This window comes from Pezoporus wallicus, unplaced genomic scaffold, assembly GCF_028554395.1.
Source record: "Pezoporus wallicus isolate ANWC-B61680 ecotype Strahan unplaced genomic scaffold, APGP_CSIRO_Pwel_v1 contig_2384, whole genome shotgun sequence".
Taxonomy (NCBI): domain Eukaryota; kingdom Metazoa; phylum Chordata; class Aves; order Psittaciformes; family Psittacidae; genus Pezoporus; species Pezoporus wallicus.
In genome coordinates, this window is record NW_026640488.1 from 3,695,288 (window position 1) to 3,710,507 (window position 15,220).

At 42.3% G+C, this 15,220-nt stretch overlaps 1 protein-coding gene across 2 annotated transcripts in view; it reads left to right on the forward strand.

The window, feature by feature from the left end:
• Nucleotides 1-5,671: 5,671 nt before the first annotated feature.
• Nucleotides 5,672-15,220, forward strand: part of FNIP2 (folliculin interacting protein 2) — a 50,766-nt gene continuing 41,217 nt past the window's right edge. The window contains exon 1 of one of the 2 annotated variants that reach the window (XM_057419021.1): nucleotides 5,672-5,949. In XM_057419021.1, coding sequence (XP_057275004.1) covers nucleotides 5,855-5,949 — 95 coding nt within the window. In that variant the 5' untranslated portion in view covers nucleotides 5,672-5,854. The remainder of the gene's footprint in view (nucleotides 5,950-15,220) is intronic. The other variant, XM_057419024.1, reaches the window with a different exon arrangement.

The window sequence follows — 15,220 nt, forward strand, 5'->3', positions numbered from 1 at the left end:
CTTACGCAGTCCCTACAGGTTTTTTTCCAGCCAAGTTGGAATAGTCTAGATTCTAGATTAGTAATTCATATTACAGTAGTTGCTCGGGAGTCCCTATGTGCAAAGTACTTTACAGGTACAAAGAAAGAGGCAGTCCCTGTGGTAACTTGGAGATGTGAGCTAAATGACAGAAGTCAAGCAACTTTCTCAGTGTTAGTAGGAGATTCTGGAAAATATGTAAGCTGAATGAATATCTCCAAAGCACAGCAGTAGCATAATTACATATTAATTTATAGTCATTGACAGATTGTAAAAACAAGTATAGTGTCACTTCTGTCAAGAATTTACTGAGTGATTTAATGTTCAAATTATTACATTAAGTTGTACACAAAATTGCTAGCCTAATGCTGCAGCCTGATGGAATGCAAAGATCAGAGAAAGGGATCAGCCAGTTGTAAAAATCTTTGTTTTCACTTCTTCTTCTCTTCCTGACTAAAGAAGCTATCATTTATAAATGCTTAGAAATGCATTTATATTCTAAAACTTGCACTCTGTTGAAGACACAATAAGCAAATTTATTTCAGTCATTCTAGCCTGTCAAACAGCATTCATGAAAGAAAAAATTGTAAAATAAGGATAATTGTTGATTGTGTAAGCTAGGAAAATTGTTGCTGATTGTGTAAGCTAGGAAAATATTTAAACATTCAGATTAGGATTTTTTGCTTTTTGTTTCATTTTCTTGCTTTTTCTCACCTCTAAATCTGTATTTGACACTGTGAAGAAAGTAGAAGCTTAAACATATTCATTCCACCAGAAGGTGAGTGCTTTGGCTCAGTGCAGAACTGCCTTGTCTAGGGATATTAAAAGCCATTTTGGTCTGTATAAGAGTAGTTGTCTGTGCAGTTTTCACTGGACTGAACTGTAGCTTCAGAATATGGTCCAGTGGAGTCTGATGGGATCCACCTGAGGAGTGACTGAAGCACACACCTTACTGGCTTTTCAGAACAGGTATTAAGAAACTTTCAATAAGCAGGTTTTTGGTAACAGTCTTGGTAAGGACACTTTCACTGCCTTCTGTGAAATAGAGCAGCCACTCAGCCAGTGCCGTGTGACACACGGGGTGCATCCTGTGCTGTTCCCATGTGACCTGGCACATCAAGCATGTAACCTTCATGAGAGAGACATGAGATAGGAGAGAAGAAACCTGTTTTTTCATCATTAGGCTTATTGTTTTCCAGCTGAACCAAGTCTCTTTCTCCATAAAGCTGAATAAAGAGGTCCTAGATGAAACCCATAATGAGCAGTTACTGACTCTGAGATGATTCCTCTAAGCTGAATTAAGATGCAATGTCAGACAATGGTAGAACTGTATGTACTTATCGCGGGATGTTTTAAAAAGAAAAGTGTCTACACAGAGCTGACATAATATGACAGAAATTGAAAGAAGTCATGCATTTACTCATCACTAACTTTCAGATACACTGATTCTAAAGAAATAGTTTAGCTAAAAACCAAGCAAAAATAAGCAGACTTTTTAGCTGTATATTTTAGCTCTGCTTAGAACATGTTTCAGAGGCAAATAACAAAGAGTAACATTTAGGACCTGAGGAGGTATGGTAGAGGGTGCCTATGACTTTTGCTAACAGTACAGCCATGGCTTACAAGGAGAGGCCCAAAGCATTAGAGAGCTGCTGGCCACAGTTGCCACAGTGATGATGTGGGATGACAGTTTTGTTGCTGAATTCCTGCCCTCACTTTTGATACAAATGTATGTCCTGTATATTACTGCACTTTCATGTAAATGCATGCTACCGTTTATCATAGTTATCGCCAAAAGGTATTAAAGGGCTTGTTCAACCTGGAGAAGAGAAGTCTCCAAGGAGATCTTAAACCAGCTTTCCAGCACCTAAAGGGGACCAACCAAAAGCTAGAGAGGGACTTTTTACAAGGGTGTGTAGTGACAGGACAAGGGGAATGGCTTTAAACTGAAAGAGAGGAGACTTAAATTAGACATTAGGGAAAACAGTCTTCACCTTGAGGGTGGTGAGACACTGGCACAGGTTACCCAGAGAAGCTGTAGATGCCCCATCCCTTTCAGTGTTCAAGGCCAGACTGGACAGGGCTTGGAGCAACCTGGTCTAGTGGAAGGTGTCCCTTCCCATAGCAAGGGGGTTGGAATTAGAGGATCTCTGTGTTCCCCTGGAATCCAAACCATTTTATGATTCTGTGAAAATATAAATTATGATGACTTTTGTGTGTGTGTGTGTATGTGCAGAAAGCCTTTTTGGATTCATCTAATGTAGAATGGAGTTCAAGGTGAACTACATCAGCATGGATTTAAAGACCAGAGTGCAACCAGAAATATGACGTCCCACGACAGAATTTGCCACTGAAAATCTGGGACCTGAGGCTTTCCAGCTAGGCTTTGCATGGAGTCCTGGGCCAGGAGGCTTAGACATTCAATTTAACAATGTCAACAACTCTGCTGCAGAGAGGAACAAAACCAGGTTTTAAACAAGTGTATGAACATTCACAGGCATGTGCACATGTAAGTATGTAAGGTATGAACATCTTATGTATGTAAGTACAGTAGTGATTTCAGAGGACTGTAAATACCAATTGCCTTCACACAATCCATTTATCACTGTATTACTCAATATTTATATTGTGGTGATTAAAAGGAGTCATCTCTTACCTGGCCTTTCTCTCTGTTTTTAACACCGAACACTGCTGAAAATTAATGTTTCATTACATACATCAGTATTTCCCAGTAATTTTGAAACAATTATCTTGCATATTTCTCTTTAAACTGTCCTTCATTTTCAGCTAACTGTATGTGCTGTGTAAAGAGACAGTGAAGCTGCTTATCTATATTAAGGCAGCACCTCTGTGGCACTGTTCCGGGGCTGGGAAAAGTTGCTGCAGCAACAGCTCAAGTTATGTAATACTCAGTTCCACGATGGATGAGTAAGCCTGTTTGCAGGGGGCTGCAATCCCAAGCTCTCCACTCCTGTCAGTTTCTGCCCCTGCTTGCAAAGTGGAATGCATTTTATAATAGGTTTTATAATTCTCTGTTGAGAGTAATTTAGACTTGCTCTGCTAACTAGTAATAATGGCAATATGGAGAGAGAATAATTCTAGACATACTTGGTATCACTTTGTACTTGGCATGTTTGAAGTGGCAATAAAAATTGGATTTTGTTTATTTTACAGAATCCAAAATGTTGCTGAAGCATTGCAAAGTGTAGCAAGACTTGTGTTCATGTAACTTGGCATGCGTCACCACGCTAAGCATCAAGTCATTAGTGAGCACCATGGATTAACGAACTTTTTGTTAAATCTTCAGAGTTTAGTTACCTGTCCTGGCCTCTAGCTTCTTTCTGTGGTTTCTCCAAAGCCTAGTTCTGACAACAAAGCTTTTGGAATATTTTGGACTTATGCATTCAGGTCCAAGCAGGGGGGAAGGGAAGCAGCTGTAACGGAATTCAGATTTCATCCAGGTCCTAGTGATGGGGAGGCAAAGTGTGACCTGGAAGACTTGACTTTCAACCCAGCCTATCCTGGCTATAAGACCTAATCCCTGCTTTCTCAGGAGAGAGTCTTCTGAGAAATTTACATGCTATGAAACACAGAAATACTTACCTGAGCATTCAGCTATTCCAGGTTTTGAATGACTTTTTTATGGTTTAGTGGTGGACTTGGCAGTGCTAGGTTAACAGCTGGACTTGATGATCTTAAAATTCTCTTCCAACGTAAATGATTCCATGATTTTTGTATGCCACATTTTTATTTCCTGTATTTCCTAGAAGAGGTGAGGGCTGTAAACACACCATCTTGCTGCAAATGGTCTTTTCTTGACAGATAGTATGGCTTTTTTCTTTACATCTGCTCAAACTTTGCACACCACTTTTGCTGTTCTTTAAGAAATACAATCCAGTGCTTATTTCTGGAGCTGAATGCCTAGATTCTCATTTGCATTGATTACTATGTCAACCAGGATGTCTTTCATCTTGTTCAGCCACACCCTGCTATTCACTTCCCTTTCACTGTACTGTCATCTCCATGCCCTCACTCTTTGGTCCTTCAGCTTTGCTTGCATGGGTTGATCTTAATGACTGGGGGCATTTGGTGATGATGGTGGAAGTAAAGAATCAAAAGCTGCAAGAAAACCCAAGCTGAAAGGTTTACACTGGGTATTCCATCTCACAGATGAAGTGGCTGAGAACCTTCAAAATGGCAATGCCTTCTGAGAATAAACCTTGAGACAGGGTCAGCTGAGCAGTACAGGATTCAAGCTGGGGTCACAGAGGGAGCAGCTGATCAGATTATCAGGCCAGTAGAAACTCATCTTTTGATTTTTTAGAGATAAATCGGCTTATCCAACCACGGAAAGGCTGGCTCCAAAGCACCAGCATGTTCTCCACCTCTTCTGCTGCTACTGGATGTTGAGTCTGCAGTCAGCTATTGTAATAGTCTGTTACAACTATTGCCATAATCGCCATTCTCCATGTCATGTCTCCAAGTTTTCTGAACAGGAAGCTCTCATAATTCTGCTACGTACCTGATTAAAACAGAGCATTTAAGAGTTGGATTCTCTTGGTGGTTGCATGGTGGTGTTGCCCTGCTGCTGGGAAAAAGCACAGAAACAGCCCTTCCCCCCAGATTAAACAAAGCTCCAAATGACACACACACACACCCTAGTACTGTAGCATTATTTAATTATTTTGTGAATGAAATAGATCATTATAGAGAAATGAGTAAAAATAGGCACCTTCCAAGCAGTGCCACCTTAATAAAGGAATCATAATGGTTTGAATCGGAAAGGACCTTAAAGCTCATCTAGTTGCAACCCCTTTGCCATGGGCAGGGACACCTTCCACTAGACCAGGTTGCCCCCTCCAGCCTGGCCTTGGAACACTGACAGGGGTGGAGCATTCAACACTTTTTGGGGCAACCTGCTCCAGTGCCTCACCACCCTCACAGTAAAGAACTCCTTGAATTTTCCCTGTTTAAGTTTTAACCCATTACCCCTTGTCCTATCACTACAGTCCCTGATGAAGAGTCCCTCCCCAGCATCCTTATAGCCCCCCTTCCGATACTGGAAGGCTGCTATGAGGTCTCCATGCAGCCTTCTCTTCTCCAGGCTGAACAGCCCAAACTTTCTCAGCCTGTCTTCATACGGGAGGTGCTCCAGTCCCCTGATCATCCTCGTGGCCCTCCTCTGGACTTGTTCCAACAGTTCCATGTCCTTTTTATGTTGAGGACACCAGAACTGCACACAGAATTACCCCCTTCGACCTCCTGCTCACACTCCTTACGTGTGCGTATACGGGTGCTTACTACTGTGGATAGACGAATCGGCGCCCGCTGTACTGGCATGGGGACTGCACGTGCTCTCTCAGCACCTTCCCCCCAACGTCTCAAACCGCCGCACCCCAGCGCGAGACAGGCGCTGTCCCTTTAAGCGGGCCCCCGTGCGCCTTACCACGTGCTGGGGGCGGGGCAGGGAGCGCCGCGCAGCCAATGGGGGATGCTGGAGGGGCGCGGCGCGTTCGCGCAGCCTGTCTCCGTTGCTGTCGCGCGGCTGCTGGCGGCGCGTCTGTGCCGAGCAGTGCCGTGCCCCGGCCGGCGGGTGGGCAGCTGTCAGCGCCGCGGGCCGGTTCGGCCCCTCGGTCAGGTGACGGGCGGCCCCCCGGAGCGGTGCGGCTGGGCAGCGCGGCGCTTCAGTCACCTCACCTCGCTTCCCCTCCCCTCGCCTCCGCGCAATGCTGGGCGGCTCCGCGGCGGCGGGGATGCGGCCGCCGCCGCTCGCCGCCCGCTGAACAGCTGTGAGACGCGCGGTGGGGCCCCCGCCGGGCAGGACGGCGGCAGCAGCATGGCCCCTACCCTGCTCCAGAAGCTGTTCAACAAAAGGGGCGGCGGCGCGGCGGCCCCCCATGGCCGCGCTCCGGGGGAGGGGCCCGCCTTCAGGTGAGCGGCGGGGGCAGGGCGGGTCCAGGCTCGCCGGAGCGCCTGCACACGGGCCTTGCACACAGCCGCTTCGAAGGGGCGGCTGAGGATATTACTGTCCGCTGCCCCAGGTTGAGGGGCCGCTGCCCCCCGGGACTCCCGCTGCGAAGTTTCCGCAGGGGCTGGGGCAGAGACCAGCGAGGAGGGAGCACCCCGGGTGGTGATGGTGCGGCTCCTTCTGCCTTTCCCCTCTTTGGTTCTCTCAGCCATTTTATATCCGAGCTGGTAGTGTCACGCTCGGGGTCGGGGGGCGCTCAGTGGGGGACACCGGGCGGAGGCGCCAGGCCTTCTCTTACCTTGCGTTTGTACAGGATTGCTGTGATAACTCGTGCTCAAGTCTCGCTCATCAGCGAGATGGAAAAAAACAAAAATGGCTTAATTGTTGTGACCTAAATACACGTGCCTAGTCTGATGACCCACTGAGCACTGGGCACCTTCCACTGTTCTCCCTGCTCGCGATAGGGCAAATGCTTAAAGGTGAGATCTAGTCACTATTGCTACTTTAGGGCTTGAATATGTAATCTTTATATAATACTGAATTATTACTGTTTTTTCCGCCCTCGGGAACAGCATTTTGGTTTGGGGCTTTGTTACTTTTAGCATCTGTTCTGCTCACAAGACCAAACTGGTCCTGGTGAGCACACTTGACCATGCCATGCATGTCCAGTAACCTCTGTGTCTGTTTTTCTGTTCGGCATGAGTTGATGGATCTTGTGATCAGATAGTATATGGGATTGAATTGGAATGTAGGCTTTCTATACTGAAACTATAAGAATAGTAAGGGAGGGAGAAAAGTGGAAATTATCTTGATCCACATGATGCCAAGTACAAAAGATGACAATCATGGAGCCCTTATGATTTCAGAGATGGTCTGTGTGGGCCATGGCCATATGCTTGGCCAAAGCTGGAAGATCTTGGTGAAAAATGGAGTAACGGCAAAATGGCATTAAGATATTTGGGTTATGAGGCAATTCCTTTGAAAGTGGTAGTCACAGTACTAGTGTTGCATTCATATCAGAAAGCAGGGCTGGTGAATTTCAGGAGGCTATAGTCTATGGGCTGTGCTTGCTAGTTACTTTTTGTAGCACTTACCTTGTGACTTAAATAGTCTCTTTAATTGAGAGAAAATATTTTCCACATTTAAACTGAGTAACAATTCCTGACTAACATTTTGCCTTATACTTAAAATCTTACCAAGTACTCTGTGTCAGAGAGCGGTGCTGCAAGTTCTAGTTTTAGGATTTTCAGATTTGTCAAGGATTTCCATGAAGGCAGATTCCTTGTACCCCCCCCCCCCCCCCCCCCCCTTAAAATCAGTAGGATTGTTCCATCTGGAATATTTTGTGATTGTATTAATTTTCTTCTTCCTGTTCTTTAGGTAAGATGTCCAACACTTAGTTTTTAGTTTGAATAACATCTAATGATGTGGCACTTCAAAAAAACCCTGTTATATTTAAAATACTATTGTAGGAACTGATCGCTCTTTTTATCCCACTATTTTCCTCCCATTCCCTTGCTATCTGGTTTGTTTGTTGGTTTGTTTTTTGGGTTTGGTTTTTTTTTTTTTGCAAATTTAATGTAGTTATTTGAAGCATTTTGCATATGTTTGTTTTTTTTAACCTGTTAATACTGCATTAAGCTGCTTCCTTATGACCTCTGAATATGTTGCAATTCTTTTCTTTCTTGTGATCTGTTGATGACCTGCAGGAGCATACTTACTGGGTCTTGGAAGCTCTTCTGTAGTGTTTGTAATAGACTTTCTGTTAAACAGTAATCTCTGAATGGAGAGATGTGATTGGATTTAAGTAAAATCGAAGACTTGATCCTTTGGTAGCTTCCGTTTTAAGCATATGCTGCTGGTCACTTTCAGAGGCTAAGTGGCAGGATCATTTTCTGATCTAATGGCAGGCTTACATTTTTAGGGATTTTAGTTAGTTTTATTCTGTCTCTTTGGGTTAGTAAGGTCCTCCTCTACATTCAGTATGTCTTGCTGTGTGTAGGTCTCTTGAGTGGCCCTGTAAGACCCGTAACAGTCTGTATCCTTGGACTTTGAATTGTTATGGAAGTCTTGAAAGGTTAAGTATACTCAAGCACCATCCTTACAACAGCAAAATTGCCAACAACCCTAATAAATAAATTTGACAGCTTTTTTTGAGTATACTGGTAGGAAGCTTTAGATTTTCCAGTCTTCCCAGGATCACCAGAAGAAATTCTGTTGCAAAGGGCTATCAACCACGCTTGAGGCTTGCCTGTAACAAGTACTGCAGGTGGTTGTTCCGTTGCCTTCTCTGCTTTAACATCTTGACCAAATGTTGGTGCTGCTTCCTCTCTTTGGTTCTGAAGAAAACAGCAAGCTCTAAGGTTCATATTGTTTATTGGGATGAGCTGGCACAGCCTCAAAGAGAGACATGGTGCCTATAGCTGAATGTGAAGCCACAGGAAATTGTTTCTTGGGTACATGAGCATTAACATCTTAATTTGGGTTAGGAGTGCTCTTTTAAAGAAAACCTCTCAATTGTCTCTATTTACTGTACTTTGGCTTATGTAGCCAAGTGGCTTAAGTATATAAACTTGATTCCTGTTGAAATGAATTAAATAATCAGGTGTGCTCCAACTACTAATGGGCATTCAGTTCCTGGGACCAGACTATGGCTGGTCAAAAGTAATACTCCAGTGTGGTGGGTCAGGTCCTTAGCGCCAAAGTAAAACCCACAGTGTGGGTGTCAGGTCCTTAGCGCCAGTTAATAGGTCCTTAGCACTGTGATTCTTGTCTTGTTGAGCTGTGTTCATGTAAACATAAGCCTTACTTGCTGGGTGAGGAGAAAATAAATATGATGTGTAGATGTTAATATAGGGCTATTTAGATACTAGGACTTTTTACTGGCCTGCACCTCCCTTCAAAATAATGAAAGTATGAAGTGGTTGTAGTCAGACTTGCAGAATATCTTAATTTTTTTTTTTTTTTAAGAGAAATTGTAAAGCAGCTGGAGAACAGATGGGTATTAGTGACATGATATTGTATTTGTTCTAAGCAGTTTTATACACAGATCTTCAGTTTCTGGTTTCTGTTACTACTGCTTTTTGCTTCCCTTAACTGAAAATATCTATATATGTGTTTGTGTATGTAAGTGTATAATGCACACATACGAATATATATGTATACACACACCTTTCAACAGAGGCATGTAAGTGACTGTAGTTCAATGTATTTCTTTGTAGCCTCTAACACTAAATCCAAAATACTTGGTCAGAAATGTGTATTTATGTGGCTAAATTCCCCTACTATTTCTTATTTCCTTATCAGATGTTACTTCCCCTACAAGATTGATTTAGAGTAGTTTCTACAGGTTTTTGGAATGCTATCAGGATTATGTGCTCAGCAGAATGGTATCTATTAATACAAAAATAAAGCATCCTAGTCCCCATGAATGTTTAATTTTAGGGATTGAGTATTTTATAAGCATGCAGTATCTCAAGACTAGAATGTTTCAAGCGCTAAGCATGTATTTTACTAAGGTGCTGGATGGTGGTTTTAAGGAAATGGACATAGGTTGCAGGTAGTTTGATTGTACTTAAATTTGTAGCAGTTTTTCTGTGTCCTGATTTCAGCTGTAACAGTTATTTTTTATTCCTAGCAGCTGGTGCAGTGCTGTGGTTTTGCTTTAGTTTGGGAACAGTGCTGAATAGCACACAGATGGTTTAGTTGTTGCTAAGTAATGCTTACCTGGATCAAGGACTTTTCAGTTCCATGCTCTGCCAGTAAAGAGGAGCACAAGAAGCGGGGAAGGAACAGAGACAGGACCCCAGATCCAAACTAGCCAAAGAGGTATTCCATACCACAGCACATCATGCCCAGTATATAGACTGGTGGAAGTTACCTGGAAGGCCCAGATCACTGCTTGGGTCGGGCTGGGTATTGGTCAGCAGGTGGTGAGCACTTGCATTGTGCATCACTTGTGTTTTCTGTGTTTTCTATGTTTTCATTTTTAAACTTTTTTCTTCCTATTGTTATTATTACCCGTATTGTTTATTGTTATTATTTCTATTATTATATTTTTACTAATTTCTATTATTAAGCTGTTCTTATCTAAACCCATGGATTTTATATTGTTCTGATTCTTTTCCCCATCCCACAGCATAGAAAGGAGGGGAGTGAGTGAGTGGCTGTGTGGCACTTACTTGGTGGCTGGGTTTAAACTATGACACTGTAATTGTGCTTACCTGACTATAGAATGAGACTTCATGTCGGTGAGTTTCTGAGCCTTTCAACATGAAAGATTGACATTACCCTTAAACTGAGGGTTCAGGCTTCACACGAATTTTGGTCTTTGATTTTTTTACTTTTTTTTTAATGACATGCCTATATCCTGGGATGTAAGAGTGGAAAGAAGTACCTTGGAGTTTCTGGAAGACTGTTTTCACTGCTGAATGTGTAATTTCTGCTTTGCAACCTCTGATGAATTTTCTTTGGAATTGGTATGTTTAGTGAAGGAGTGTTGTAAAACAGGGAATAACTTCATTTTATGTGGATTCTATAAAAAAAAAAAAAGGTTGTGTTATTTCAGCTGTGTTTGAAACTCACAAATGGGCTGTTTCTTCAGCTTTGAGTATCAGCTGCTCCTTCTGGTGTGTATAATGGAGCGGATGTCATGTTGTAAATGCAGGATATCTATCTGGTAACAGTTTGTTAGCTTTGGTATATGAGATCATTTGTTTGGCAGCTGATACTAGTAATTCCTTTGGTCATAGCGCTGAAATGCTTGGTGAGATCCTATTTGCTAAGCATTATTTCACAGCATTTATTACCAGCCTGGCAATGTTCCACCTTCTGAAAAAGGAAAGAAAGCAGTAGTGAGCTTTGAGTCTGCTTGCTTGTCAGTTATATCTTTGTTAGAATGAAACACTCCTCAGCAAATTCTTGTAGCCTAATTGGGCTTCTCTTGAGCTTCTTGCGGCTTTGTAAGCATCCACACAGCAGTAACACTACTGAGCACTCATGCATTTTCATGCATGGAAATATCATTAAACATCTGGCTGTAAACCCTTCAAAAAGCATTTGGAAGAAAAAGCATTACTTTATATGCTGTACAAAGGGCAATGCAGCCCAGGGCCAGATCTGACCATGGGGGCAGGGAAGTTTAAACAGCAAGTCTAAGCCACATGTCTCTTCACTGACAGCTTAAGGTGAGCCTTAAGGTGCAGTGTAATACCTCTGCTCTTGCATTAGCCTTTCCTCAGTCAGTAGAAAGAGAGTAAGTTCTGCAGAGATTTATTGCAGTGTCAAGAAAACAGCTTAGAGAGGAAGTAATTGAAAGTATGGTAGAAACCACATTTCCAGCCTGGAGCTGTTTTTAAGGAAAACAAGCAAATTCCAAGTCCTTCAGCTTTTGAGCTTTACAGGAACTAGCGCCATTCTCCTCTTTAAGTTATTTGGATTTTCCCTCCCCTACACACTTCTACACTTCTGTCACTGAACAGCCTGTTAGTTTCCTCTAGCTTTGCTTTGAGACTAACTCATTCTCTCTCAAAACTGCAAGAGACACCCCTTTGCCTTCCCATATGGCTTAAAAAAAAACTGTGTGGAAATGCATAAGTATTGATGTGCTGAGAAGGATGGATGTACTTTGGTTATTTCTTTTAATTCCATTAAAAGATACATTCTTGTTTGATCAGATTGGTTTTGGCAGGGGGTTATCTTATTTCTGTTTTACAAGTAACTTATCCATGCGGCATAACCAGCTAGAAGTGTTATTTCCTACACATCTAACATTTAAATTGTTGCGCAGTTGGATAGCAGGTGCTTGGTTCCTTATTCTTGGGGTAGTTTTGCTGTTTACATGTCCAGAACTGGGTGAGTGCTCTACAATGTACTACGCTCAGTAGAAAGTGATTTGGGAATACTAGTGACAGAAAGCCTTGGAGCTGCTTTCCCTTATCAGAAGCACAGCTTGAATCAGAATACACTACAATCTAAAGCAGTGATGCTAATGCTATAAGGAAATACTTGTCTGTTGACACAAATGGATTGATGTAAGAAAATAAAGCTGCTTGGGGCTGAAAAGTGTGGACATTCATTCATAAAAGCAGAATTCATAGACAACTTTTTTAAAAGCTGATGCAGAGCTGTATTGTCAGTAGAGGCTGGCTTCATACAAACTTACGTAAATTTTGTAACTTTTCTTATGTGGTTTTAGCTGAAGTAGCAGAACAGCTTTATTAGAACTTGAGAGGAAAGAAGGATGGAAGAGGTTTGACAAAAATGTAATCATTGTCAAAATAGGATGACATGATGACTGTTGTGGGATGTAGGTGTTTCTGTACACGGTAGTGCCCTTTATCTGTAGCTTTGGTCTGAACAGTGAGTAACAACAAGCTAAAAGCCCAGAGAATGTAGATGTGACAACATAGTGGGGTCAAAGGGGCTAGAAAATGCAGTAATTGTTTTCATAAAGGCAGTTTATTACTGGTCCTGGCATTTCAGTAATATTGAAGCTGCTGAGGACTTCTTTTGTGAAAACAATTCTTTGGATTAATACTGACTACTTGTGCTGCAAAGCTTGGTGGCGTACCCTTTCCTTTAGGTATTCCTGCTGACACTGACAACTGTGTGCTTTGCATCTTAGTGGTGTTCAGGCATGGCTTCTGAAGAGTCAATTTTGGAGCCATGTGTTTTAAATTTGTCAGCAGTTGTTTCTACCAAGTGCACTCTTGATGTAAGAGCACGCTGTTGTCTTGCATGCTGCTAGACAGTGTTGCAAGAAGAATGTTCTTATGCTACCCTAATTATCAGTATTTGCTATGTGAAGGTTTCCATGGGTACACTTGTTAGGCAGAAGATGAGCAGTGAAGTCCTGTAGGATGGTGGTTAACAGGCTTGGTAGAGAGAGTAAGTGAGAAAAGGAGGACTTTGAATTGGGTACCTCTTTTATGAGGGCTGCAGATGTCTGCACCTTTGCATGCACTTTGCACAGTGTCAGATTACTACTGATCTGACTAACAGGCATGGACATGCTTGTTCACCTTTGGCTGTCATGAATCAGCTCCTCTGTGTGCTCTGCCTCTACTTCTTAATCTGCAGGCTGGCTCAGGTGGTTCTCTGTCCTGCTTTCTCCTCACCTTAACAGTGCTTGCTGCCTTTCTTGCCTCACTCTGCTCTATTTGTATGCATTTGTTGCTCAAATACTGTAGTAGTGTCATTTTTCTCTATTCAAGATTGAGGTCACAAGAAAAGCTCCTGTGCAGGCTGCAAGACAAAACATTCTTCTGAGGCACCGAGAGGACTGGCTTAGCAGTTTCATTAATGGTGCCCATGCCTTCCCCACTACAATTAGGGCAAATATGGGTGCTTTATTTTATTTTTTTATTTTTTTTACATGACCAGCAGCCAAAATGTGTCTTGTCAGTCAGCATGCTTCCTGGATATTGGTGAGATTCTTTGAACTGCACAGATAAATGAGCATGAGGGCTTTGCATCACACTTGCTGCTGCTAAAACTGACTCATGATTTTCCTTCCGTAGACTGTGCTGAAGTGAAACTTGAGCCATGTGTGATGTAATTGCTGAATCAGTATGGAGCTTTCTCTGCAGCATGCGCTCAGCACCCTGCAATGCACTTCAACTTTTCTCCTTCAAGGTGCTCGCTGGAGTTACACACGTGCTAATGAAATCAGCTGTTTAAAGTAAACAATCTGAGAATATTTACTTTTCTAACGGAGGTGCTAACAGGCTGAATTTGGTATTAGGGCTTTCAGATTTCTAATTTGATCACTCTAGTATTTTATAATTAAGTCAAGAAGATTCTGACAATAACTCTTAGATTTTATTGTCAGTAAATTTACTGACTTCTATGAAAGAAAACTGTGGCTTGAATTAACTTAGTGCTCTAGATTTTGAGTCTTTGCACTGAATTCTGAGTCTGGATATTATCCAACACCTGAAATTGCTCAACTTTTGGGGCTGGGTGTCTGAATGCACAGAAAATCTGAGCAGAGTGTATTAGAAGATGTTTTTGAAGGGAACCCCAGAGAGCATGATCTACAAACTGGTGAATACATAGTTATAAGCAGGTTATTCTTAAATTGATATTCTTTCTCCTAATGTGGATCACCTTACAGATCTTAGTATAATGTTGTAATGTTAAAGCCCTCTGTGATCTGGGAAAGACAGTTACTGAAGTTTTTAAAAATATGCAGCTCAAAGGAATTAGTTTCTCTTCAAATTTTTATGTCTTCTGTTCTTCTGTGTGGACATGAGAGCTCGTTCAGCTGTTGCTGATCAGTTGAGTGCTCACATCTGTCATCTTTTCTTGCTTTTGCTTTCATGTTCCCACAAAATGACCTTCTAAAATCTTCACATTGAGCACTCAGTTCCTTAACTTGCAGTCTAAAATGTGTTGCGATTCTTGTGACAAATCCTACTACAAGAAAGGTCATGGGTCTTTTGCTTCTGAAATCCTGGCTTGTTTAACATGACTGGGTTAAACAAGCTGAGCAGAGACCTGTTAACCTGCTGGAAAGGAAGGTTGGTGACTTCTAGTGCAGGCAACAAGGAAGAAGCATGTTAAGTGCAGAAACCACTCTCCTCAACTGTACAGCAGTGGCATTTGTGTGTATTAAGGCTCTTGGCAAATGGCAGCAATGGTGCAAAATGCTACTGCATTCTCCTATGCTTTGCTGAAATTGGTTATTGGCTGGGTATTTGTCACTTCCGCGATAGTGCTGATAGAATAGTGTTGGAGCCTTCCTTGTTCATGTGTTTGTAAAAGTGTAGAACCAGCTCTTGCAGTAATTTGTGTGAAGCTGTCAGATCGCATGCAGAAATGGTTACAGAGGGCTCATGTGTTCTCATCCTCATCTGTGTTGAGAAAGTTGGAATAAAGAGCTGTGAATTGATAACCACTTTAGTTCACTTGGCAGACAACTGTGGTGACATGCATCTGAGTTCTTACTTGATCTTGGCTTTTAGCCTGGAGGAAGGTTGCTCTCACATATTAGCCAGTTGAAGCAGCTTCAGGAGTGCCAACCTCTGCCTTACCAACTGTTAGATGAGTTTCTAAATCACTTCAAGATAGAATTGGATAAATTAACCATCTCTGATTAGAAAAATATTTTACATCTGGCTATAGATATAAAGCATGTTTACTGAGTGCTAGATGATCTCCCATATGCTTCCAAGTTCTAGAGTGGATAAGTAACACCTGATATGTTGGTCATCCGTTGTGGATTAGATCAGA